Source organism: Oncorhynchus kisutch, linkage group LG28 (genome assembly GCF_002021735.2).
Source record: "Oncorhynchus kisutch isolate 150728-3 linkage group LG28, Okis_V2, whole genome shotgun sequence".
Lineage (NCBI taxonomy): Eukaryota > Metazoa > Chordata > Actinopteri > Salmoniformes > Salmonidae > Oncorhynchus > Oncorhynchus kisutch.
In genome coordinates, this window is record NC_034201.2 from 14,914,919 (window position 1) to 14,942,803 (window position 27,885).

Below are 27,885 nucleotides of genomic sequence, written 5' to 3' on the forward strand. Positions count from 1 at the left end.
TTTTGACACTTGCACCACCCTAGTGCCAGACAAAAATAGAGCCCCTTGATTAGTTGAATCAGGTGTGTGAGGGTTCAGTGCAGGGTGAGAACAACACTGTGGACTGTTTTGTAGTCCCCCGGGAGAGGTTTGGGAAACAATGATCTCAACTGATCAATGCCAATTATGGCTGTGTGGAGCAACATGTGCATGTACAAACTGTTACGATTATGACATTATGATTTTGCTATTACTCTTGTTGACACATGATGAAGTCTCACACTGAAAAACAATGTTTTGTTGAATTATTGTGTAATTTATTGAATAAACTTCTGTCTGTCTTTTAGGAAAGAAGGAAGAAGTTTGAGAAAGAGAGTGAAAAATATTACTCTCAGTTAGATAAACATCTGAATTTGTCTGCTAAGAAGAAGGAAACTCAGCTGCAGGAGGTTGGTGGAAATCCCTCAACAGAGACTTCCTGTAAAGAGTTTAATGGAACTCTGAAGGGATTAAAAGTTTTGTTTGTAAAATGTGAATATTTTATTCTAATCCTCCCTAATTGGATAACTCAACTGGCTCAAGTTCACCGGCTTAAAATTTAGCCAATAACAACAAATATTAAGACTATTCGGAAACAAGCTGCTTTTGTAATCACCATTTCATCCCTCCAAAGGCTGATGAGCTGCTGGACAAAGAGAGGCGGAACTTCTATGAGTCGTCAGTGGAATATGTGTACCAGATCCAGCAGGTGCAGGACAGGAAGAAGTTTGATGTGGTGGAGCCTGTGAGTGTTTTCTTCCTCTCTGTCGTCCACACTTCCTGTTTACACCTCCCTGTGTTGCTGCATGGATATACACACACACACACACACACACACACACACACAGCTACAGATGCTGCCTGTGAAACCTGTTATATGCTACGGCCACAGTGGATCAGTGGCACACATCCTGAATAACCATAATTAACTCTGAACACCATTGCACATTGAGCCAGGCAAGTCTAACATGGCACACTAGGAAAGAATTACTCACAATCTCATCGATTTTGATTTCTCATTTGAACCCAATTCTAGATTAGCAATAGGTCAGTGTTAGAGTACGGTATGAGTAAGTGTTAAGAACAGCCTTTGAACAGCTATGAGAGTCTAGAAGTCTGGTACGCAAGGCTACTGTAGTACGGAGGTGAACTCTTACACGTCACTTCATTAAGTATTATAAAATTCAGGGCCTCCCGGGTGGCGCAGTGGTTAAGGGCGCTGTACTGCTGTGCCACCAGAGACTCTGGGTTCGCGCCCAGGCTCTGTCGTAACCGGCCGTGACCGGGAAGTCCGTGGGGCGACTCACAATTGGCCTTGCATCGTCCGGGTTAGGGAGGGTCTCATTGCGGACCAGCGACTCCTGTGGTGGGCTGGGCGCAGTGCACACTAACCAAGGTTGCCAGGTGCACGGCTGGCTTCCGGGTTGGATGCGCACTGTGTTAAGAAGCAGTGCGGCTTGGTTGGGTTGTGTATCGGAGGACGCATAACTTTCAACCTTCGTCTCTCCTGAGCCCGTACGGGAGTTGTAGCGATGAGACAAGATAGTAGCTACTAACAATTGGATACCATTGGATACCACGAAAAAGGGGTATCATTTTTTTTGTAAAAGTATTATAAAATGAATGTGCCTATTATAAGAATATAGTGACAGGACCATTTTTGAATAATTATCAATATACTAATACTAATAATTGTATGTTGTGTTGTTTTCAATGAACAGGTGCTGGCATTTCTTCACAGTATCCTGACACTCAACAACCTGACGGTGGAGATGACTCAGGACTTCATGCCCTATAAGCAAGAGCTGCAGCTCAGCTTGCAGAATGTGAGTAGCTACCGATGTTAATGACAACATTAGTTAAATGAGACTAATGATGATGCCTAAACCCGGAGGCGAGAGATATAGTAATGGTGATGGGTCTAGTTAGGACTCCAGGCAGCTGTCATAGGGCTTCCCAATAACCATGGAACATGACCGTGAGTCTGAGTGTGTTGTGATGTGGTCTGCAGACGCGGAACCACTTTGAGAGCACTCGTGAGGAGATGGAGGAGCTGATGAAGAGAATGAAGCATCCAACCCAGATTGGTAAAATGCACAGCCAACCAGTCATTGAGGGCTACTTGTACTCTCAGGAGAAGTGTAAGTATGCATGCTACAGTTTGTAAACCTGCTACATTCCTCTCAACATGTTGTATTCAATAAGCCCTGACCTGACATGATAAACTAACACCCTGCTCTCTCAGGGGCCTTGGGTGTGTCATGGGTGAAGTACTACTGTAAGTATCACAAAGACAGCAAGCTGTTTGTCATGGTCCCTGCTGAACCAAAACCTGCAACCAAACAGGTAGGTCATAAAATGGGTCATATAATCTGTATAAGACACTTGAACAACTATCTGTCACATCTCTGATATTTGATCAGACTCAATGGAATGATTTAAAGGCACATGCGCTCATATATTACTTGTGTTTTTACTATTTTATTAACTTTCTCCAAAGCTTTAATGTAGAGATTCTCTCTAGTCCTCTCTCCCCCACCTTTTACCTACACACTCATGGTTTCTTCCAGGGCCCCACAGAGCTGAAGCTTAAATCCTGCTTCCGCAGAAAGACAGAGTCCATAGACAAGCGCTTCTGCTTTGATATTGAAACTTGCGAGAGGTTAGTACAAATGCTCCACTTTCAGACTTCGAGATGAGGTAGACTTTGTATAAGATGATACATGCCTTTTGGGATAAACAAGTTTGAGCAGTGAGGTGAACAGGTGGTCTACAAGGACACTGAGTGTGTGGGTACAGAGTGGATTCTAGCCCAAACAATCAGTTGGCAGCAGGCTCCTCTATATCCTGCTGGAAGCAGATGGCAAACTCAGAGATTTCAGGGGAAGGGAACACCATGAACTCATATGTATACAAGCAAAACATTCTGTACAATATGCACAGCAGAGGGACACAAGCCATACACTGACATTTCATATCAGACATAGGGATGTCAGACACCAGTTCATAAAATGTTGATCAATCAGGGCAGACGAATACAGGTAACTACCAAAAGGAAACACCAACAAAGAGTCTTAATAAGGTGTTAGGCAACCACGAGCTGCCAAAACAGCTTCAATGCGCCTTGTTATAGATTCTACAAGTGTCTGGAACTCTATTGGAGGGATGCGACACCGTTCTTACATCAGAAATTCCATCGTGTTGTTTTTTTGTTGTTGATGGTGGTGGAAACCACCTGCTTTCAATATACTTTATATCCCTCATACTCAAGTGTTTCCTCTTTTTGGCATTTATATGTATATTTAAGTTCATTTTTATTTGGACTAAGGTTCTCATGTAACAAAACTGTTGACAAATAAATGCAATATATGCCCTAACTGTGACACTTGTTCCTATATCCATAGAAACACACCTGTCACACTCCAGGCAGTTTCGGAGGCCAACAGGAAGTTGTGGATGGAGGCCATGTACGGAAAAGAGCCTGTGAGTTTCTTTGCTGCCTCCTACTGGAGGGTCCATACAACCTGGTCCAAAAGTTATTCTGTACTGTGAAGGCATTATGTTTATAGTCCTCATCTTGCGGTTTACTTTGGTTTTGATAAACAATAATGTGATTATAAAAGCAGCATCTCTTTATAATAATAGCATATATTCAGCCTCATACAGATCATTTATGATGGCCACAGAAAGCTTCACATATATTTCTGTTTCTTTTGGTCTTACATGTTCCTTTCATTCCAGATTTATCATTCCCCAATTCACAAGCAAGCTGAAAGTATGTACCATTACCAGTGTTAATTTTTTGTATTTTTCTGCAGTATAATATAGTGAATTAAAATGTGTTCGTCTCATTGAACATCCTTACACACACATTTGTATGTAGTGCCACCGCTTGTCAAATCTATAAAATGCTACTTGCCTTCCACAGTGGAATTGAATGAAGTTGGATTCAAGTTTGTGAGAAAATGCATCAACTTTGTTGAAACTAAAGGTAAAGTTACCAGAAAGTTCCAGTACCCACCATGTGTTTTCGCTTTGTATGTCGCGGATCAGATTTCATGCCAGTTTTGTCATAGTCTAGTCAGTTTGCCTCATTGCCCTTTAGAGGGCAGAGATGAGTTGTGTTTGGAACGAGATCTGCTGAAGCCTCACTCCTGTCCTGAATGAACCTTCTCACCAAAGGCCAGTACTAAATAAAAACACACTGGCTCCAATGTGACGTCCAGCCAGGAGAGCATAACTTTGGCATGTAGCTCAACATAATAAACTTCCTTACAGTAGAGTACTTCAGTCCGTACTAAATGAGCTGTTTTACTTTGTTTACATCAATGGAACTATTAATAATGCACCAGTACTATGCATAGCTTATTAATAATCATGCTTGCAGGTAGGCAACAAAGGTATTATTTCAGAGGGAGTCTATTCACATGTGGCATCAGAACACTTTTAACAGTATGGGCACCTCACGTTCCACTGTTTTTATTTCTCAAGCAGCTTAAATTCTTTATAGATTCCATGGGCCTTCTCACTTCAGCCCTCCCTAATTCACTCTTCTATACTCTACTTTAATTTAGTAAAAATACACTCCGTCTGTTAATTCTGAGTTTGGTGAGGCACCAGCACTATGATATGCTCCCTGTATCTTTCACAACTGGTAAGATATGCAGGGATCATATAATAACATAAACTCCAGCCGTCCACTGGAGCAGTGAAGCAAATCATTCATTTGAAAGAGGTTGGGACGTAGGCTAGCGTTGTCAAGGCGGTGTCTGCTACGTTCTCATTTTCACTCCAGTTCAGACAGGCCTGCACTGAGGAACAGCCTGTACATTTCCACTGCTTGGAATTTCTCTGGAGGAAACTCCCCCTTTTAGTTTCCTTTTACCTCAACCCCATCCACTCTCTCCATCTCCTGCTCTCTTTTACAGGACTCACACAAGAAGGAGTCTACAGAACTGTTGGCAGCAACATCCAAGTCCAGAAGCTTTTAAATGTATTTTTTGGTGAGGAAATTACCCAGGCAACATCTGTGCCCTCTATTGAGTTGGAATTGAGGAATGCATAGAAACAGAAGGGCTGTTTTGAAGCAGAATAAAATTATTAAGCTGTTAAATTTCCCTGTTTCAATGGCACACACAACAGGATTTGAAACAATATTAAAAAGCACTAAGTAAATATTGTTTTATTTCTCATTTATCCCCTAAGGCGGATGACAATTAATTGATTCGATATTTATGATGTGCCATTGCAAAGGCTTTAATTTATAATATTTTATCCATGTTTGCAGCCCTCTATAATGATGTTGTGGAAACATTGAAATGTTATATTTACTTGCCTTTTTGAATGAAGGAATACAATAAATGGTTGCATATAAAATAAATAATCTGAGAAAAATAAACTATTTTAATAAAGTAGTTTAATTCACTCTAGACCAATACATTCAGATATTTCAACTGGCTGAACCTACTGTGAATAACTTGCCAGTTATTTATATATTTTTTTATATATTTATTTTTACCATTTCTGCATGTTTATATTTAATCGGTTCCCTCCTCTCCCTGTAGACCAGAAATGCCCAGGGGATGTGGATTTCCACAGCAGTGACTGGGACATAAAAACCATAACCAGTGCCATGAAGTTTTATCTCAGGTGTGTTCCCATCCTCTTAAATCATCCAGTAGGTGACACGCAAGAGCCAGCTGCTCTGGAACAACAAGTTCAATAGAATTGTGTTAAACCAGCCTTTGTCTGAAGCCCATTAGCACTCAGCTTCTACATCAGAGCCATATAAAATGATATACGGCTCTGTATTGCGTGAAGTGTACAGTATGCACAGTATGGTATGTACATTTTGCAGTTCTATGGCATTTCCAGACTGTATATTCTGTATATGTTTAATATGAAAATAGTATGTTTCAAGTTAGTTGTGTGTAATGATTAGAGATACTTTCTAATAATCTATGCTGGCTGAGGATGAGAGGTTTTTCTCTGCTCCATGAGCCTAGTATAATTGTTTGCTGTTTGAAGTACTCAGTGACAAGGCCTCTTGGCTTCAAGGCCAGGTTTTTATCCTCCCCCAATACCCATCATGATGATTTACTCGCATGTCTTCTTGCCACACTTGGAAGAGGCCAGGCAGCTGTTTGAAGGAGCTTTACTCAAGGCCTTTGGTCTCTCATGCCTTAACACTGCACTGATAAATCTAATTTCAGATCAGGAAAAAAAAAAATTGATAAAGAGAAATGTGCCAGTGAACTCTCATTAATTCAGAATGAGTAGCACTTGTTGATGCTGAAAGTGCATGAGTAACACATGAGTAGCAGTGGTTAAAAAGGGTGTTTTAGGGTATGATGTAAGTGTTAGAGTATTTGTACTGTCGTTGTTTACCTGATCGCGTGTGTTCATCCACAGGAGTCTAGCAGAGCCTCTGATGACCTACGGTCTCAACAGGGACCTCATCTTAGCAGCAAGTAAGATGTGTTTTCACACTTACTGACTTAAAAACAACATTGGGGAGACAATTACTGAAACTCACTTCAAGATAAAATATGATCTGATTTGCATATGGCTTACACATTTAAAAAGAAACTGCACCAGTCCCCTAAACTTATGGAATTCTGTTATCATAACAGACGTCAGATTTATAGATCTTTAGCATAGTCTCATTGCACATAAAACATATGTTTCCTTCTCATGTGAGGGCATGTTTTTGTAGGACACATTTTGTCTGACACTACTGTACATTTTGTATTATACAAGTCATTACATTTTTAAGGTTGGCTTTGGGAGCTGAGCAACAGGTTGTTTACGTCCACATCCTGTCGTGTGTTTGCCAAATGCTCTCTGTGGAGTTAATTCATTGTGCATTTGTTCTCCATCAGAGTGAGTTCATTCTCAAGTTCTACAGGCTGGGTTACAGCTATAAAAGGGAAGAAGAAAAGTACACACGCACACATCTGTGTGTTCCTCACATAAGCAATAACAAAGAAAAAAGGCATTTTCTTTTATTAGGTCTTTCCAATCAATTAGAAGTTCCAACCTCCAGATAGCTTATACAGTTCTCCTGCAGGGGGATTCTAGTCCCCTGCTTTCTATTCTGTTCCATTTCTCCACAGACTGGATCCACAGTGTCATAGTGGGTGTGTGAAACTCCATATTTTGTATTTGAAAATGCCATAATTAAATGGTAAAATCATTGTAATGGTATGTTGTACACCAGCTCTAATCCTCTTAACTGAGACAAGCTCCCATGCCCCAGGAGACCTATTGTTCAATTGAACGAGGTCCTCGTTTCACATTACACCACATTGCAGCTGTGTGGAGCTGGACCCCTGAAATGTTTTGGCTGGGATTTGCTGATTTATTTGCTCATGCAAAATGTCTATGCATGTTTAATTAACACCCCATATATACATAATGGATTGTGTAAAATCAGCAACAGATAAATGCCCGAAAAGCAGTGATGTTTAGGTCAGTCTCAGTTGAGGATAATATATACATTATTGAGCATGTAAAAAGTATTTCTCGTGTCTTAGAATCGGATAATCTAGATGATCGACTGGGTGCAATCCACTGCCTGACGTACAAACTCCCAGGGAAGAATCGAGAAATGCTAAGCCTACTGATCCAACACCTGGTCAAGTAAGAGCTAACCTGATATGATGTGCCGCTGTTGCGCCGCAGCCTCTGTGCCTTGCCTCCTAACTGATGCAGTCACAAGGGTTATTCTTATTTAGGGCCTTTTATTGTGGTGTAATTACATATCTGTTGTGTTGCCCGTGGGCCCAGTGAAGGGGTTAACTTGCATCTGTTCAGATGATTACTGTATCGGACCTAGAAACTTGTATCGATGTAGAGTGCAAATGTAATGTACTTTTAAATTGGGAAATACCTGTCCAGTCCTCCATTATAATCACTATCCTGTTCATTAATTTATGATAATGTCAATTTATAATTGCGCAACTAACTGGCATTAAGTTGTTCACTATTTGAGAGATGTTTGTTCCTATTGGACATGTCTTTAGAGAGTCATTTTGTTTACGAACTTGTCTGGATTGCTATTGACAGTGTCTGCGGTAACAGTGGGGACAACCTGATGACTCCCTCCAACATGGGTGTGATCTTTGGCCCCACCCTGATGAGGGCAAAGGAGGAGACTGTGGCAGCCATGTTGGATATAAAGTTCCAGAACATTGTTGTTGAGATTCTCATTGAGGACTATACCAAGGTGAATTTGAAAGATTAATTTACCGCTCCTCCCTTGCAAAGAGGTCAAGAGTCATGTGATGGTTATTTTATGCACTGTGGCATCATAAACATTCAAGTAGGCCATGGCACATTCTCGATCAGTGAATCTCAAAAAACGTTTTCCCTCGGGGGGGGGTGGGGACACACCTTCCATCATTGGGGAACAACCTAGCTATAAAGAAAACGTCAGCTGACATGTGCTACTTGATCTGGACATTTCTGACAAGTTATAAATGGCTTTCAAAGGTCTGCAATGCCTGACGTGACAAGAGGAAAACTGCTGATGTACTACCCATTTTCGAAATTGCACCTTGTGTATTCTACTATTACAACTTTCAAGAATATGTTGAAAGCCTGAGTCGGTCATTCAACTTACTCTTGAAAGCTGTATTAGTAGAATACACAAGATTCACAGTTTAGGAACCACTGATCTAGATACTATTAAATGTGTATTCTCAAGTATAATGTAATGTATATTAAATGTAAGTCCTTTTAGATGAGCTGGTGTGATTACAGATCTTCTGCAGCGCACCAGATGAGAGTTCCGCAGCTCCACCGATGCCTCCTCCAAGGATCACCCCAAGGAAACGGCAACCAATCACCATCGCCAAGCGTCCGCTCCGCATCTGCCTAGCAGTTAATTGTGGCCAGCTCCAGAACACTGAGAGTAATTATTTGCCTCTGGTTTAATCATCATGATCATCCTCATCATCACCATAACCATTATTATCATTACCATCCCTTGTCCTGCGAATGCAGATTATATTTAGATTATGACAGTGTTCAGTTGGTATGAGTAAGGTGATTTATACAGTAGGTGGCTGATGTTTATTCTGGACACAGTATTACTGATGTGTGAATCCTAAGTACTTGTGAATTGCTAGCATAGAATGATAAAATATATATATATATAACCTTTATTTAACTAGGCAAGCCAGTTAAGAACGAATTCTTATTTACAATGACGGCCTACCCCGGCCAATTCCTAACCTGGACAACGCTGGGCCAATTGTGCGCCGCCTTATGGTACTCCCAATCACGGCCGGTTGTGATACAACCTGGAATCGAACCAGGGTATGTAGTGACGCCTCTAGTACTGAGATGCTGTGCATTAGACCGCTGCGCCACTCGGGAGCCAGAATACAGCATGTACTTTTATTTCTCTGTACATTAATTGCATGCCCTTTGAGGGAAAAGTGTGAGTTATTTTATCAAGTTTAAACCAATTTTGTTGAATTGGAACCAATAAACATAAAAAAATGTCATATCTAGATGTTGGCTTACTCCGACCTCTTCCTAAGCCAAGCTTAACCATACATTTTATTTGTTAACTGCACTTAGAGAGGTAGATGGAGGTCTTGTGTGCTCACTGAATGGAAGTTTTTGCTTCAGCCTAAATCATGTAATTTATACCTCTTGTAACTTTGCGTTAAATGTCTCTGTGTGAGTCAGTTCTTTCATTTACTGTGGTATGGATAGATGTGGAGCACTTGCTACGTGTCCTCCCCTCATTGTGTGGTATTTTATTTATTACTATTCTCTGAGTTCCTGCATGGAGTTACCAAATAACCAGCTCCACTTTGCATGACAAGTAACTACCACCTGTCTGAATCCATCGCAGCATTTGAATACTGCATGTACCACTGGAAACCTGGCCAACAGCATGACTCTAGATGAGACAAAGAGTACACCGAAGTTGTCTGTTTACTTTTTAATCTCCTAGATGAATAGATCATTGTTATACGCAATCTTCTTTCCTAAAAACATAATTTTTCTCTGGATCACAGACTATATTAATCCACAAAAGGCTTTGTTTTTTTTTCTCCATTATTATATAAATCTGCCCAAATGCCCACATTAGACATTGCTTTCATAGTACTCAGAATGCATGTTTGAATGAAAGTACTAATTAAAATAATATATATTGGTTTGTGTGGTTCATTTGTTTGTAATAGTTAAACATGGTTAAATCACACATACCACATGTATAGTAGTATGCTACACGTGATCGGTAGGAGCTCAGGAGAAGTAATGATCATATCAAGTTCAAAGTCAGTTCTAAAGCAGCAACCTCTGCATTATGACACTGTGGGGAATTACCTGCATGTTCCTTAACCAATAAACCCACCACAAGAAGGTGGTCCAGGAATCTGCCTATGCTGAAAATGTGTTGCACTTTGTTTGTATTTCGATTTAACTATGTTTTGAAACTGTTTGTCACATAGATGAGCAGAATGGCAGCAGACCAGAGGGGGTGGATTTTGGCGGGGACACCCCAACGAGCCCCACACCTCTCCAAAGGACCAAACCCATCACCGCCCCTCTACGGCTCCATAGGGACACTCAAAGGCAGGCCCTCCTGCCCAAGCCATCCACCCGCCAGGACAGACACTCAGACTCTGACGTTGCCAAACTGGTCGCTAAGCTACAAGACGGAGGTCAGAGGCCAGATACAGCAGCAACAGTCAATGGTGAGACAGGAGTCACTGTGAACCGAGCGCAGTCCTTCCAATGTAGGAGACCACCTCCTCGAAGTGTTGCAGTCATCAGAGAAGGTAGCAGAACAATCTAGCCTACTATATCATCTCACAACACAAACACACTATGAATTCTAGACTTTTATATGCGGCTTAACCACAGTGCCTAGCTGGTCTGTGATATTGATGTCATATCATGTGCAATGAGAAGAGAAATTGGAAAGTGGCTTTTCAAACATTGTTAGCTTTTTTCATTTTGAATCTACATTTTACAACAGTTTACCTAAGATTTTCCTTCCTTGCATTGCAGCAAAAAGTGACGGCATGATAAAAACGAGGTCTCTAGCTGAGAAGCCTGCCATCTGCAGACCTCCAACCAGACCCCCTGACCCCCCTAGCCGATACCCTGCACCCCACAAGAGCCCCACTGCAGCCCCCAGCGAGGACACCCCAGCGTCGTAGTAAGTAGATCTTAGAACTCAGCCAGACCCAGACACTCCATCCAGACTGATTCAAATTGTAATCAAGAGAACAATCACAAAATGTTAGCTATGAGTTTCCTTTTGGTCTTCTTCCAGTCCTTGTAAGTCCCTTGTTAAATGTTTCTCCTGTAAAATTGAAATATCACATGAAGTTGTATCCCCTTTTCCTAATGAACCCTCCACACCATACTGATTCCATTGACTGCATTTGTTGCCAACATAGTCTGTCTGGTTTACTCCTCTCCAAACATTTGTTATTCTGTTTCAGAGTTGAGTTGGAAAGCATTATATAGTCAAGAGTTTTTTATTTTTTGTATTTTATTTCACCTTTATTTAACCAGGTAGGCTAGTTGAGAACACCTTTATTTAACCAGGTAGGCTAGTTGAGAACACCTTTATTTAACCAGGTAGGCTAGTTGAGAACACCTTTATTTAACCAGGTAGGCTAGTTGAGAACACCTTTATTTAACCAGGTAGGCTAGTTGAGAACACCTTTATTTAACCAGGTAGGCTAGTTGAGAACACCTTTATTTAACCAGGTAGGCTAGTTGAGAACACCTTTATTTAACCAGGTAGGCTAGTTGAGAACACCTTTATTTAACCAGGTAGGCTAGTTGAGAACAAGTTCTCATTTGCAACTGCGACCTGGCCATGATAAAGCAAAGCAGTTCGACACATACAACAACACGGAGTTACACATGGAATAAACAAACATACAGTCAATAATACAGTAGAAAGGTCTATATACACTATGTGCAAATGAGGTAGGTTAAGGGAGGTAAGACACTAAATAGGCCATGGTGGCGAAGTAATTACAATATAGCAATTAAACATTGGAATGGTAGATGTGCAGAAGATGAATGTGCAAGCAGAGATACTGGGGTGCAAAGGAGCAAGATAAATAAATAAATACTGTATGGGGATGAGGTAGTTGGATGGGCTATTTACAGATGGGCTATGTACAGGTGCAGTGAGCTGCTCTGACAGCTGGTGCTTAAAGCTAGTGAGGGAGATGCGAGTCTCCAGCTTCAGTGATTTTTTGCAGTTTGTTCCAGTCATTGGCAGCAGAGAACTGGAAGGAAAAGTGGCCAAAGTAAGAATTGGCTTTGTGGGTGACCAGTGAGATATACCTGCTGGAGCGTGTGCTACGGGTGGTTGCTGCTATGGTGACCCGTGAGCTGAGATAAGGCGAGACTTGTAGATGACCTGGAGCCAGTGGGTTTGGCGACGAGTATGAAGCGAGGGCCAGCCAACGAGAGAGTACAGGTCGCAGTGGTGGGTATTATATGGGTCTTTGGTGACAAAACGGATGGCAGTTTGATCGACTGCATCCAATTTGTTGAGTAGCGTGTTGGAGGCTATTTTGTAAATGACATCGCCGAAGTCGAGGATTGGTAGGATGGTCAGTTTTTTACGAGGGTATGTTTGGCAGCATGAGTGAAGGATGCTTTGTTGCGAAATAGGAAGCCGATTCCAGATTTAATTTTGGTTTGGATATGCTTAATGTGAGTCTGGAAGGAGAGTTTACCGTCTAACCAGACACCTAGATATTTGTAAGTGTCCACATATTCTAAGTCAGAACGGTCCAGAGTAGTGATGCTGGACGGGCGGGCAGGTGTGGGCAGCGATCGGTTGAAGAGCATACATTTAGTTTTACTTGCATTTAAGAGCAGTTGAAGGCCACGGAAGGAGAGTTGTATGGCATTGAAGCTCATCTGGAGGTTTGTTAACAGTGTCCAAAGAAGGGCCAGAGGTATACAGAACGGTGTCATCTGCATAGATGACAGATAGTTCAGAGAATCACCAGCAGCAAGAGCGACATCATTGATGTATACAGAGAAGAGAGTCAGCCCGAGAATTGAACCCTGTGGCACCCCCATAGAGACTGCCAGAGGTCCGGACAACAGGCCCTCCGATTTGACACACTGAACTCTATCAGAGAAGTAGTTGGTGAACCAAGCGAGGCAATCATTTGAGAAAACAAGGCTGTTGAGTCTGCCGATAAGAATGTGGTGATTGATAGAGTCGAAAGCCTTGGCCAGGTCGATGAATACGGCTGCACAGTAATGTCTCTTATTGATGGCGGTTGTGATATCGTTTAGGACCTTGAGCGGGGCTGAGGTGCACCCATGACGAGCTCTGAAACCAGATTGCATAGCGGAGAATGTACAGTGGTATTCGAAATGGTCGGTAATCTGTTTGTTAACTTAGAAAGGCAGGGTAGGATAGATATAGGTTTGTAGCAGTTAGGGTCTAGAATGTCTCCCCCTTTGAAGAGGGGAATGACCGTGGCATCTTCCCAATCTATGGGAACCTCAGACGATACGAAAGAGAGGTTGAACAGGCAAGTAATAGGGATTGCAACAATTTCGGCAGATCACTTTAGAAAGAGAGGGTCCAGATTGTGTAGCCCGGCCGATTTGTAGGGGTCCAGATTTTGCAGCTCTTTCAGAACACCAGCTATCTGGATTTGGTTGAAGGAGAAATGGGGGAGGCTTGGGCGAGTTTCTGTGGGGGTTGGTGGGCTGTTGATCGGGGTAGGGGTAGCCAGGAGGAAAGCATGGCCAGCCGTAGAGAAATGCTTATTGAAATTCTCAATTATAGTGGATTTATCGGTGGTGACATTGTTTCCTAGCCTCAGTGCAGTGGGCAGCTGGGAGGAGGTGTTCTTATTCTCCATGGACTTTACAGTGTTCCAAAACTTTTTTGTTAGTGCTACAGGATTCAAATTTATGCTTGAAAAAGCTAGCCTTAGCTTTCCTAACTGCCTGTGTATATTGGTTCCTAACTTCCCTGAAAAGTTGCATATCACGGGGGCTATTCAATGCTAATGCAGAATGGCACAGGATGTTGTTGTGCTGGTCAAGGGCAGTTAGGTCTGGAGAGAACCAAAGGGATATATCTGTTCATGGTTCTCAATGTTTTGAATGGGGCATGCTTATTTAAGATGGTGAGGAAGGCATTTTTAAAGAATAACCAGGCATCCTCTACTGATGGGATGAGAACAATATCCTTCCAGGATACCCGGGCCAGAACGATTAGAAAGGCCTGCTCGCTGGAGTATTTTAGGGAGCGTTTGACAGTGATGATGGGTGGTCGTTTGACCGCAGACCCATTACGGATGCAGGCAATGAGGCAGTGATCGCTGAGATCTTGGTTGAAAATGGCAGAGGTGTATTTGGAGAGCAAGTTGGTTAGGATGATATCTATGAGGGTGCCCGTGTTTATGGATTTGGGGTTGTACCTGGTGGGTACATTGATAATTTGTGTGAGATTGAGCGCATCAAGTTTAGCTTGTAGGATGACCGTGGTGTTAAGCATGTCCCCGTTTAGGTCACCTAGCAGCATGAGCTCTGAAGATAGATGGGGGGCAATCAATTCACATATGGTGTCTAGGGCACAGCTGGGGGCAGGATGGTGGTCTATAGCAAGCGGCAACGTTGAGAGACTTGGTTCTGGAAAGGTGTACATGAAGTCTTAGTCAGTGTATTTTCTTATTATTCACTAGTCATTTCTGAAATCCCCCGCTATGATTTCAGCTTCAGTGTCCTATTTGCTATCACATTGTAGCAACAAAATAACCTATATTTTGCTACTCACCATTGACCCTTGTATTCCGTTCACGCCTGCCCCTGTTGTTTTACAAGGGGTATGCCGTGCAATGCCATAATAGATTTAGGGAGATATTTTCTGCCCACTAAATACAGCTAAAATGCACAAAAGGAAAACTGTGTTACTAATAATACTTTCACTGTAATGCATCTCAAAAGCTCTCGTTTACAATGTCCATGTGATTGTGGTAATCATTCATGTGGATCTCAAGTGAACAGTGTGCTCCACAGATGTAGGCAATGAGGTCACAAGCTGTATTATTCCAAACTCCTTTTGTATTATAGGTGACCTCCTGTCTATTTCAAATACTACAGTTGTTGTGTAACATCCTATTCTAAGTTTCATGTCATTTTCACATTGCCAGGGCTGAAAATGTTGCCTGTAACATTTGTCATTGTACTCCAGCAGTGTTTGGTAAGCTGTAAGCCTAACATGTCTCAGGGATCATCTGGGATTCATCTGTCTTTCTCTTACTCTTTTTTTCAGTGTTGCTTCCAAAGCCAAGTTTTTTGAGAATGCTTCAAGGCAATTTGGAAGGTAGGTTTGAAAATAAACTCAATCTCTACATGCTCCTTTGCCCCATGAAATCCTTATGTAGAGTAAATCAGCAAGATATGCATGTTACATGATGAGATGGCAGTGGCTACTGCCATGGTTGGCAAGGCCTCAACATGCTGCCAAGCCAAGTTGTTTAAACATAATGCTTCATGCTGATGGCTGAGAAATAAATCAGTGAGTTCACTTTAAAGATGAACAATTGAAAGTAACTTGCTCTTAAAAATGAAGTAGTCACTGTCCCTGGTCTCAGCTTGTTTGGCCGTTTATAATTAAAGAGGAGCTGAGAGGTTGTCTTTAATGATCTCAAATGAATGTTGAAAATTATCCATACTTGGCCATACAACTATGTCCATGCTTGTATGACTAAAGTGATAAGCCCCCAAATTTAACTGCCACAGACCTATATGTCTTTCCCACGAACAAGCTTTAACAAGTGATTGAGCTCATGATTAGGCTCTATTTTCGCCTGGCGCTAAGGAGCGCAAAGTGTCAAACACACTGGCATTTTCCACCCCTCATGCCAGGTTTAGCAAATTACCAGTCTAACATCAGCTCGCTTGCGCTGAGGTGGAAGTGGTGGCAATATTTGAGGTGTGTCCTTAAAAACAAGCACAAAATTGACCATTTTCATCCGAGGTGAGGATTTACTGATTTACTCCCATGTACACCTGTCACAACCGGGGTCCGCCCCTATATATAGACCCCATGGCCGCGACACACGTTCTCAACATCATTTTTGAGGCCCCTCTAGCTCCATAGAGGATTGGAGTGATCCGTATAGTTCACATAACCGTGGTTACATACGTAACCTTCGTTATGTTTCACTATATTGGATCACTCCAATATATTGGTATACCCATACCAGATTAGTCGGTGCAAGAGAGACCTAGCCAACCAGCGGAACAGTCCCAGCGCGGGACCAAGACGCAGGGGCCGTCAATGTTGAAGGGGTAGGTCCCAGCACAGTCCCCGGAAGGGGAGGTGCCGCCCAGGACTACTGAACCAACCGCAGAGGGAGGTGCCACATTTACCCGATGGGCACCTTTGCTAGGTACTAGCTGGCCGGGAGGAATGAAGGGTTGGGGCGGAGAGATATACTCCTCCCCCCCAGGGTCCATCCTGTAGCACTCAGAACTTACTGAAAGAGCATGGAGCTCACCCACCCTCTTCATGGAAGTAATCACTACCAAGAAAACCACCTTCATAGAGAGGCGTTTCAGGGAGGCAGACTCCAACTGTTCGAAAGGCGGCTTTGCCAAGCTGCCAAGACCACATCCAGATCCCAGCTCGCCATTGAGCTGGTCCTAGCTGGACCCAGGCGACAAACCCCCTTCATAAACCAGGAGACCAAGGGATGGCGCCCCACTGGCCTGCCCATCCACCCCGCATGGCAGGCAGATATAGCAGCCAAATACCCTCTATGTAGAGGCTGCCAAGCCCTCATCCAAGCAAGACTGCAGGTATTGGAGGACATACTGCACCCCGCATGACTTGGGCACAACCTCAATACTAGTGCACCAAGAGCAGAACAACCACCAGCGCAACTGGTATGCCGCGGTTGTAACCAGCGCCCTTGCGCTCTGCATGGTGTTCATTACACCCTGGTGCCGTTCAGTGGCCAAGCCCACAGACTAAGGCGGTGCGGCCCCGGATTCCACAGAGTTCACCCGACCTGAGACATCAGGTCTCAGGGGAAGTTGCCAAGGTGTCCCAGACAACAGGGACAGGATAAGGTTGAACCAGGGTCGTCTGGGCCAGTATGGGGCCACCAGCAGCAGACGATGTTCCGTCATCCTGGTACTGACAAGCACAGCCTGGATCAGGAGAAAAGGGTGGAATGCGTAAGCTCCAGCTCTGGCAAATCGTGAGCCAGAGCATCCAAGCCCAGAGGCCCTGGTGGCTCCGACATGGAGTACCACATGGGGCAGTGTACATTGTCCAGGGAGGCAAACAGGTCCACCTGCACCCTTCCGAACTTGTCCCACAGGTACTACACCACCTGGGGATGTAGGCTCCAGTCCCAAGTTGGCAGGCCCTCCTTCGAGAGCATAGGATGCATGGTATGCGCACTGCATGTAGAGACGCTAGACATCACTGAGCCTAGAGAAGGAGCTCCCATGCCATAATATGGCGGTGGGACCTCAGTCCACCCTGATGGTTGATGTAAGCCTCCACTGTGGTGTTGTCCATTCTCACCAGGACATGTCTTCCCTTCAGATGTGGAAGGAAAGACTGCAGGGCCAGCAGTATAGCTCGGAGCTGTAGTGTATTGATGAGTCTGCCTCTCCAAGGGGGTAGCCAACAGCCACTGGCCGACCTGCCCTTGGTCACACCCCCAGCTGATCTGGGAGGCGTCTCTGCTGACCAGCTCACTCCGGCACATCCTCAGCATCACTACCCCACCTGAGAGAAAGGAGTGACAGCGCCACCTCAACAATGCCCTGAGGCACTGTGTGGTCACCCAAAGCTGGTGGTGACTGTGGCGCTTTGGGTGCAGCTTGTGGAAGTTGAACCACCGTTGAAGAGGCCGGAGATGGAGCAGGCCCAGGGGAATCAACAACGAGGCCGCCGTCAGCAAGCCCACAGGAGTTGGCAGGTTAGGGTGGATCCCCTGCCGAAAGTAGTTGAGGCAAGATAAGGTCGCCTGAACCCTTCTGGTGGGCAGGCATGCTCTTATGAGGACCGAGTCCAGTTACATGCCAATGAAGCCCACACTCTGGTGGGCATCAGACGACTCCTGTCATTTACAGTAATGCCCAGCCCACCGATGTGTGTCAGGAGCACGTCTCTGTCTGACAGGACCTGGGTCCTGGTCGGTGCACAATCAGCCAATTGTCCAGGTAATTGAGGATCAACAATCCTCGGGACGTGAGAAGCGCCAGGACAGTGCCCATGCACTTGGTGAAAGAACAGGGTGCCAAGGGTAGAACCATGAATTTGTAAGCCGTCCCTTCGAAAGCGAATCAGAGGTACCGCCAATGAGCTGGGTTAACAGGAACATGGAAGTACGCATCCATCATGTCCAGCGTCACAAACCACTGGTCCCTACAACACGTGGTCTGGGGACAGTATGTGAAATCTCAGTACCTTCAAGTACCTATTGAGGTTGCGGAGGTCCAGAATCGGTCGAAACCCTCCGTCTCTTTTTGGGACCACAAAATAAGTGGAGTAGAACCCACCTAGCTGTTCTGATGTCTCAATCCTGCAGACAACACCCTTGTCAAGGAGTGAGGAAATCTCCAGCCGCAGGGTTTTCTTTAGAGGGTCGGCCACCGTGGTGACACGAAGGACCCTGAAGAACGGAGGCCAGCACCGGAATTGGAGTCAGTACCCCTCGAGCATTGAGGACAACACCCAAGGGGACTCCACACACTCTTCCCACTTTGCCCTTTGAGACCGGGAGAAGCGGCCGGGGAAGGGTATGTCAGGGAACACACCCTTCCCTCTCCTCTGGCGCCCTGAGCGCATGGGTCCCCCAGGCACGTCCCTATGGCGGTGACGGTTGACACCTGTCACAAAGGGAAGCCATAAGCTCAGCCAATAAGGCCACAGAGCAGGGGTGCGACGCCCTGGGAGAGCTTATGTTGTGACCCGCCCGGAGGAATAGGAACCCGGTGAGGGATAAATTACCCAGTACCTCTGCAAACCCAGGGGAAGGCCCCTGTGGGGAAAACAGCCATAATTTTAAAAAAAACAGCAACCAGGTAATGGATTTGATTTGTGTTTTTTTGTTTTTGTTTTACGCCAACTGCGATTTTACCTAGAATGTTTAATATCCAAGCAGAAAACAAAAAACAGCACCGTATGATGGAGTAACTCCGTTAAGGAACTCCAAAGTTAATGTCTCAACGTAATGGCAGCCCACCACCATACTCTTACAATCTGCAGAGAAAGAACAGAGAAAGAACAAAAAAAAACTGTAGGGGAATTAGTAGAGAACCCATGTAGGGTAATTAGCAGAGAACCCATGTAGGGTAATTAGCAGAGAACCCATGCCTATAGCGTGGGGACAGCATGTTAAAGCAATTCACAACACACACAAAACAAGCCAGTCGGCAAATTTGTGTAAGGTACATCCAGTTTGTGGCAGCAAGAGCCACCAATATATTAATAGATGGACACAGAGTCATAGTGTAACACTAACGAAACACAAGCACGACAAACCACAGGCGGAAGATGCAGATCAACCGCACGCAGCGAGTGGAGCACTGAAGAAGAGGGGAGCACTCAAGAAGAGGGGCTGGCCATGTGGCCAGGCCACATGCTCCATGCTGTAAACAGCCAGTGAGTGTACTTCTATGCAAGATATTACACACTTACCAGTGACTTACCAAGCGAACTTCAGAAAGTTTGTACCTCAAACCGTACAGACGTCCGCCGAGAAAATGAAAGAGAACGTGTGTCGCGGCCACGGGGTCTATATATAGGGGTGGACCCCAACCGTGACACAGGTGTACACGGGCGTAAATCCTTACTCGGATGTATCCCTCCACCGTGGAGTGATACAATATAGTGAAACATAACAATTGTTTTCTGCCCATTTTGTTTATTTTGATACAAAACCAAGCATCAAATCACATTTTATTGGTCAAATACAAATATTTAGCAGTTATTGCGGGTGTAGCGAAATGCATAGCCTAACTTTCCCTTAACCCTTTAGACTCGTGGGAATTGACCTATACAGATAGGGATACATTTAAATGTTTCGTACAGAAGAATATGGTAGCAATTGAAAGGGAACACTGGAGATTATAGGGGAATTATCAGACCAAATGTGAGGACACAACACTTCACCTGACACTAAGCTGAATCCAAACATTACACTGTTGATTTGATGTGCATTTTAGATTTACTGTATGTTGACATATTTGTTTATAACGAAATCTGAAAATGCTTTGGATACATTCAGTAACATGATAAGAATATTCATGGAAAATTCATACAGCATAAGACATAATAATTACAAGGATTTGAGTGAGAGTACTAACTGATGTCTCCAAATGGCCACACATCCAATGCCCTTTTATGGCTCAAAGAACAGTCTTCAACTATAAGGTGCTGTTTTGAGCTTTCCTAGCCTTGCCGTTAAGGAACTAGAGCAAGCACAATTGTAGTAGTTTTGTTTGGAACACAACCCTGCATCCCAGCCATCACATAATTACTGTTGTTGTTTATGCAACCCAAAGTTATAAAATACGATATATCAGTGTTAGGTTTTCACAATGCAATTCAGAGAAACAATGTCATTTTGGTGCGGATTAGAAAGGAATCATGAGCGCATTCAGGTGCGTGTGCCGTGATACATTTTCTTCACAGTAGACAAACATGATTCTGTTCAGAACAACCCAGGGAATGATGCCATGTCATCTGGTAACTGTACATCAAACATAGTGATCATAAACATTGGCACTGTCTATGTTTTATGACATGAAGAGTGAAGTTCATCTTTCGACTCACAAGTGTTTGACTTGCTCATGTGACATCAGTGTTTACAATCCTCAATGTCTCATCTTTTAAAATCTATAGTCCTCTTAGACCGTTTTCACAATGACGATAGCAAAAGGACATTTTCGACAGGTTCTCGAGGGATCGATTCTCTAGAGACAATACCGTTGTGTAAACTTGTGAAATTATCACGTCTCAAGCACTACCTCAAAATGTTTAGATGTGTATGTCAAAATGTTGAGATATGCAAGTAAAACTGCGTAAGTCAACATTTTGAGATAGATCATACGAATAGAATGTTTTTTAATTTGTAACATTGTGTGGTGATTTCAAAGGTGGCACAACAGATCCCAGAGTGGTGGTATGACTAATAAACCAACTGTAAATAAAAACTGTTTTATATGGGCTATGATGTGAATAATTTTTTGGTCCGGTCATATGGTTTAAAAAAAATTATAAATCCTGGAAAAATCCTAAGGATGATGAAAACATTAACATCCTGTCAAACAAATCATGAGGCGAATCAGTCTAAACAAGAGTGCTTTGGCCCTCTTTTCGACGCTTTTGTGTCAATATTTTTTATTAAACCAAATCAAAGTGCTGGGGCAAATGCCTGCTCGCCACACATTTAGCGGCCCACTGCAGCGTAGATAGATAGAAATCGCCACACAATGGCACATGAAGAAACGCAACCTTTATTTTTGGGTGGCGGGAATGGGTTTCCATATAAATCAGCCCAACATCTCAACTCCCGGGTGAATTATACCCACGTTTTTGCCACATGAAGCCTAATGATTTGCATGATTTTGATCAAAATGAAGCATGTTTTGTTGTAAGGTAGGCCTACAGTACTTTTATATTTGTATTAGAGGGGTAATCATTCATTTTTGATAGGCTAGCATTACTCGGTGAAGAGATTTTGTTAGCTATTAGTAGGCTAACTCTGTGCTTTTGCCTTGAGGCTAAAATGTAAAGTGTAGAGACAAGAAAATAAACTATTTTTAAAGGGGAATGGAAACACATAAGGAAGTAAAGCTAAGCAAAGAAATTCCATCCACTAATACTAAACATGTGCATTTAACATAGAAACATCTCTATTTTTAGGATTTTGATAATGAACCAGGTTTATTAGAGGTATGGATAGCGCCATCTTGAATTGTAGTGCCTGTAACTGTATTAAGACATAACCTATTTAAAACAATTTGTTTCATTTGATTACAAATATTCACTCTCTTTTGAAGCCTTATCAATAGTGAATTTAATCTTGCTTATTGACAACGTTTCCATGGCTCAGACATGGCAGACATTAATTCAATTTACTATAGGCCTAGCCCCTATATCAGTGTGAATGCTATGTTTAACTGTATATTTCCATATTGAAGCCATACAATTAGGCTTCTTACATGTTCAACATATTTAGAAAAGATGGGATAGACCTACATACATTTAGTTTCTGTAGGCTATTTTTAACTAACTAGCCTATAACGTACTAACATTTGAATTGGAGTTGATTCCAACGCAATACATAAAACTGTAAACACACAACGTCAAGAAACCGCATATTTAGTCATGGAGCACGTTCCGATTGGTCAGTGAAGGGTCAATCATCGACACATACAACTTGTTTATTCATCAAAACTCAGCCCTTTCGTGCCTCTCTCATCTACTGCGCCCATAATTCCAGTTGTAAAAAATATAGAAATATTTTTAATACCACTGAACCGCCAGTGCTAAGATTTAACATTGTGTTAGGTTTGTTAAAATAGAGCCCTCAGTGATGTTGTGTTTTCCTGGTGTCAGGTGTGACCTGGTAACTATGAGTTAAACCTTGAAAGAACCACTTGAGTTTCAGAATAAATAAAGCTCAGGCACTGATGGGATGGCTGTTGTTTTGTCCTAAATGTAGCATAGAGTCAAATGATCAGTAGTCTCAGTGACCGTTTGGTTCAAATCCAGTAAATCATTGTATGCCGTTACAGATAACTACCAAGATAAAGGAAACACCTACATAAAGTGTCTTAATAGGACGTTGGGCTACCAACAGCTTTAATGCACCTTGGAATAGATTCTACGAGTGTCTAGAACTCTATCGGAGGAATGCTACACCATTCTTCCACAAGTGTTGTGTTGAAGGTGGTAAAAAATGCTTTCTCAGGCTCCGCTCCAGAATCTCCCATAAGTGTTCAATTATGTTGCGATTGGATGACTTAGATTGCCATGGCATATGGCTTACTTCGTTTTCATTCTTATCAAACCATTCGGTAACCATTCGTGCCCTGTGTATGGGGGCATTGTCATCCTATGGGGGCATTGCCATGGTAGCCAAAATAATGGACTGCCCAGAATTTTTATACATGACCCTAAGCATGATGGGATGTTAATTGCATAATTAATTCAGGAACCACACCTGTGTGGAAGCACCTGCTTTCAATATACTTTGTATCCCTCATTTACTGAAGTGTTTCCTTTATTTTGGCAGTTACCTGTATATACAGTAATTATACTGTTATAATTGATGATTGAAGTCTATTTAATAATTAAATATACACAAGCCAGGCGGGTAAAGCAAATGCAGAATAATAATGTAGAGGGATGTTCTTTGAAGCTGACAGGTTACTGTAGACAATAGTATTGCTTGCCAACTGTAACTGTTGGAGAAATTCTAAATGTATTTTTTAAATAATATTTTATCTGACATTGTTGCTTATTTCATGTTTAATGGGTTGTTCTGCTTTCCTCATGTAGCTCATCGGTCTCACCTCCAGCATCTACTTTACTCAATGTGAAAGAGGAGGTATGATGTCCTGTGATTTCACCCCCCCCCCCCCCTCCCCTCTTACACTTTGTGAACAAGCAGACAGAGGGAGAGTAATGGTTTGAATGAGCTACTGCAGAAGCGATTTAGAGCTAGTTGAGATAATAGCTCCGCTTCATACGTACAGTATACCTGGAAATGGGTTTCAAATAGGCCTTGCTAAGCTTTTATGAACTCATTTGGCCCATAAACCAGAAGTAAATGCCCAGGCCCTCTCCACATTTGTTTTTTAAATAATTTACTTTGCCGTTTGTGATCAAAACCACTCTTTTTATTTTCTCTTAGAATTTAAGTTGATGAGTCTGTTACCATGGCCTCTACTCCTGTCACTGACCTGTGGAATTGCAGTGAGCATCTGGACACATACTGTACTGTAGTGGAACAAAGGAAACAGAGTGCATTTTGTCCTGTCTGTGGACACCCTCCTGCTTGTTGCTATGAGGGACCCAATTAACATGTTGTTTAATTTGTGATAAAGGAGCTCCAGTCTAGATATTAAAAACAATCTGTTTATTAAAGGAGGCCTGTATATGTCTCTGTCTGATCCAAATCTTGGAGATTCTGGCAACTGGATCAATATTTATACATTCTATGGGATCAACCCAATAATGATGTAATTTAAACAAAAACAATTTAACTGTTAACTGAATGATGTAATGTTAACTAAATGAATCCTAGTCCAAGTGGCTAGTTCCAGTATACAGTTATTTGACTTTTAAACTGCTCGAAAACAAGCTACTGTAGCTACCTAATACTATTTGGATTCACATACATGTAGGCTATACTGTAGTACCCTACTGTAACAGGTTGAAATGAAAGCAAGCGACTCAGTTGTAGCACAATATTGTTAACTACTGTAGTATCTAATGCAAAACTGAGAGCCAAAGGTGCAGAAGTCTCAGTTGTTATTTTACTGCTGCCGTTTAATTATTTGTTACTTTTATTTTAAACTTTTTACTTGTCTATTTTTTTACTTAACACTTATTTTTCTTAAGAACATGGGAATGGTTGTGATTTTTTTGTCAGAGACACTTTCTCTCTAACAGCATCTAACATAGTGTGACAGAGAGTGGATCATTATTCATTACTTATTATTTGCTATCATGGTTGGTTAAGTAGGACTTTAACCTTAAGCTTAACCAAATTTAATTATGGTATTCAGCACATCAGAATTCCTGTGGTCTGTTTTCAATCACCAAAGTGCATCATGAACAGAAGGAGTATAGTCAACAGTCCTATCATATAACTCAAATCAAATAACATTTTATTTGTCACGTGCCAAATACAGCAGACCTTACAGTGGAATGCTTACTTACAAGCCAACAATGCTTTAAGAAGTTAAGAACCCTTAAAGCTGGAATCCCTAAATTCGTAGTGGTGAAACTGCCACGTTCATTTTGCGATATTACGACAACAAAAACACTTCGACAACCAACACTGTTTTTCCCCCCTTCGTACATCATTGCACACACAATAGAACAACACAGTATGTGTACAACGACTTGTTTTTACCACGATGCTACTATCCTCTTCATAATCAAAACAAATAAGATATGTGCCTGGGGGCGACTATTGATGCTGTTTCACCTCATGCAGATCTCAGCTTTAAGAACTCATACCTAAATTATTTTGGATAGTGGAATCCAAATTAGCACTGGTTAATTTGAAGGCTCAGCAGTCCTAGTTTTTGCCATTGTTATTTTGTTGAAGCCGATGGTTGGCATCTCTCCATTTCCATTTGGGTACTGTCATTCATACAACACTCCAACATGAATGTGTATTAAGTAGTGTCATGTATGTAGTGTGACTAAGACCATAATTTACTGTTGAAGCCGGAAGTTTACATGCACCTTAGCCAACATTTAAACTCAGTTTTTCACAATCCCTGACATTTAATGCTAGTAAAAATGACCTGTTTTAGGTCAGTTAGAATCACCACTTTATTTTAAGAATGTAAAATGTTTTTAAAAAATAATAGTAGAGAGTGATTTATTTCAGCTTTCATTTCTTTCATCACATTACCAGTGGGTCAGAAGTTAACATACACTCAATTAGTATTTTCTAGCATTGCCTTTAAATTGTTTAACTTGGGTCAGATGTTTCGGGTAGCCTTCCAAAAGCTTCCCACAATAAGTGTGGTGAATTTTGGCACATTCCTCCTGACAGAGCTGGTGTAACTGAGTCAGGTTTGTAGGCCTCCTTGCTTGCACACACGTTTTCAGTTCTGCCCACAAACTTTCTATAGGATTGAGGTCAGGGTTGATTGATGTCCTTAAGCCATTTTACAACAACTTTGGAAGTATGCTTGGGGTCATTGTCCATTTGGCAAACCCATTTGTGACCAAGCTTTAACTTCCTGACTGATGTCTTGAGATGTTGCTTCAATATATCCACAACATTTTCCTTCTTCATGATGCTGTCTATTTTGTGAAATGCACCAGTCCCTCCTGCAGCAAAACATCCCCACAACATGATGCTGCCACCCTAGTGCTTCAAAACAGTTCTATTTTTGTTTCATCAGACCAGAGGACATTTCTCCAAAAAGTACGATCTTTGTCCCAATGTGCAGTTGCAAACCTTAGTCTGGCTTTTTTTATGGCGGTTTTTGAGCTGTGCCTTCTTCCTTGCTGAGCGGCCTTTCAGGGTATGTCAATATAGGACTCGTTTTACTGTGGATATAGATACTTTTGTACCTGTTTCCTCTAGCATCTTCACAAGGTCCTTTGCTGCTGTTCTGGGATTGATTTGCACTTTTCGCACCAAAGTACGTTCATCTCTAGGAGACAGAATGCGTCTCCTTCCTGAGCGGTATGACGGCTGCGTGGTCCCATGGTGTTTATACTTGCGTACTATTGTTTGTACAGATGAACGTGGTACCTTCAGGCATTTGGAAATTGCTCCCAAGGATGAACCAGACTTGTGGAGGTCTATGATTTTTTTCTGAGGTCTTTGCTGATTTCTTTAGATTTTCCCATGATGTCAAGCAAAGAGGCACTGAGTTTGAAGGTAGGCCTTGAAATACATCCACAGGTACACCTCCAATTGACTCAAATGATGTCGATTAGCCTGTCAGTAGCTTCTAAAGCCATAACAGCATTTTCTGAAGTTTTCCAAGCTGTTTAAAGGCACAGTCAACTTAGTGTATGTAAACTTCTGACCAACTGGAATTGTGAATTATAAGTGAACTAATCTGTCTGTAAACAATTGTTGGAAAAATGACTTGTCATGCACAAAGTAGATGTCCTACCCGACTTGCCAAAACTATAGTTTGTTAACAAGAAATGTGTGGAGTGGTTGAAAAACTAGTTTTAATGACTCCAACCTAAGTGTATGTAAACTTCCGACTTCAACTGTACATAGTAATTCAATTGGCAGGTATTGTACAGTGTTCCCAGTGTGGGTACACAACCCACATAGTACCAGCAACTGTTATACCGGTTTGTGGCTTGTACCATTTCAAAGACTTGCAAATTAATTCACAATGGAGATTACGGTGTCATTTTAAGAATGCATTATATTATGAGGGGAGGTTTATGCAAAGCTAATATGTATTAAAATGTCAATGTATCACAGATGTGAGGACTGTAATTTACCTACCTGAACTTTAGCAACACTTACTATGAAGGAAACCATTTTATCTAACATGTTTATAACCACCTTTTTTGCACTTAACGTGGGTCCTTAGAAAACATATATTTTCTATCTACATTCGGATAACTTGATTTAATTTAATTGATTCATTAATGAATGTTTCATTTGTGGAATGTTGTGAAAATGACATTTTAATAAATATTTTAAGCAGTGAAGGGAATTGTGAGGAATCCTGGGTTGTGTGGAAGGTGATGAGCATTTTATTTTGTTGTCTTCAATGATTTCTGTCTTAGAATATTTTGTGAAAGATTGACAACGCAGTTAAGATCTTGTCATTAGAGTTCCCAGAGGTTTTTCATCTTTAAATTGAGTCTCAACTCCCATTTTTATTTCTGTGAACATTTGAACCATGAAACATACATTTTCTTATATGTGTTTGACCTGCTTGACCCTGTCTGTAATATGTTCTTACATGAACAACAACTGTTTTCATCTGTTTTTGTATGAAAATTATATGATTGTATAAAACCAATATGCTCTTCAATGTCCTGTCATTTCTTATCTAATGTTTACATTTTCCTTTTCTTTATCCCTTATATGCATTCTGTAAGAGTTTTTCAAGAAACATTTACCATGTATG

The 27,885-nt window shown here is 42.1% G+C and overlaps 1 protein-coding gene across 1 annotated transcript in view; it reads left to right on the forward strand.

Annotated features, from left to right (window-relative positions):
• The window catches only part of LOC109872799 (oligophrenin-1), a 37,876-nt gene extending 10,087 nt beyond the window's left edge, over positions 1–27,789 (forward strand). The window contains exons 5-24 of the mRNA XM_020464134.2: positions 327–428; positions 653–763; positions 1,740–1,844; positions 2,030–2,159; positions 2,264–2,364; positions 2,589–2,680; positions 3,423–3,501; positions 3,760–3,793; positions 3,947–4,009; positions 4,947–5,021; positions 5,583–5,667; positions 6,430–6,488; positions 7,554–7,659; positions 8,086–8,245; positions 8,782–8,932; positions 10,491–10,820; positions 11,053–11,203; positions 15,323–15,373; positions 23,585–23,633; positions 23,940–27,789. Coding sequence (XP_020319723.1) covers positions 327–428; positions 653–763; positions 1,740–1,844; positions 2,030–2,159; positions 2,264–2,364; positions 2,589–2,680; positions 3,423–3,501; positions 3,760–3,793; positions 3,947–4,009; positions 4,947–5,021; positions 5,583–5,667; positions 6,430–6,488; positions 7,554–7,659; positions 8,086–8,245; positions 8,782–8,932; positions 10,491–10,820; positions 11,053–11,203; positions 15,323–15,373; positions 23,585–23,633; positions 23,940–23,951 — 2,046 coding nt within the window. The 3' untranslated portion in view covers positions 23,952–27,789. The remainder of the gene's footprint in view (positions 1–326; positions 429–652; positions 764–1,739; positions 1,845–2,029; positions 2,160–2,263; positions 2,365–2,588; positions 2,681–3,422; positions 3,502–3,759; positions 3,794–3,946; positions 4,010–4,946; positions 5,022–5,582; positions 5,668–6,429; positions 6,489–7,553; positions 7,660–8,085; positions 8,246–8,781; positions 8,933–10,490; positions 10,821–11,052; positions 11,204–15,322; positions 15,374–23,584; positions 23,634–23,939) is intronic.
• Positions 27,790–27,885: the final 96 nt, after the last annotated feature.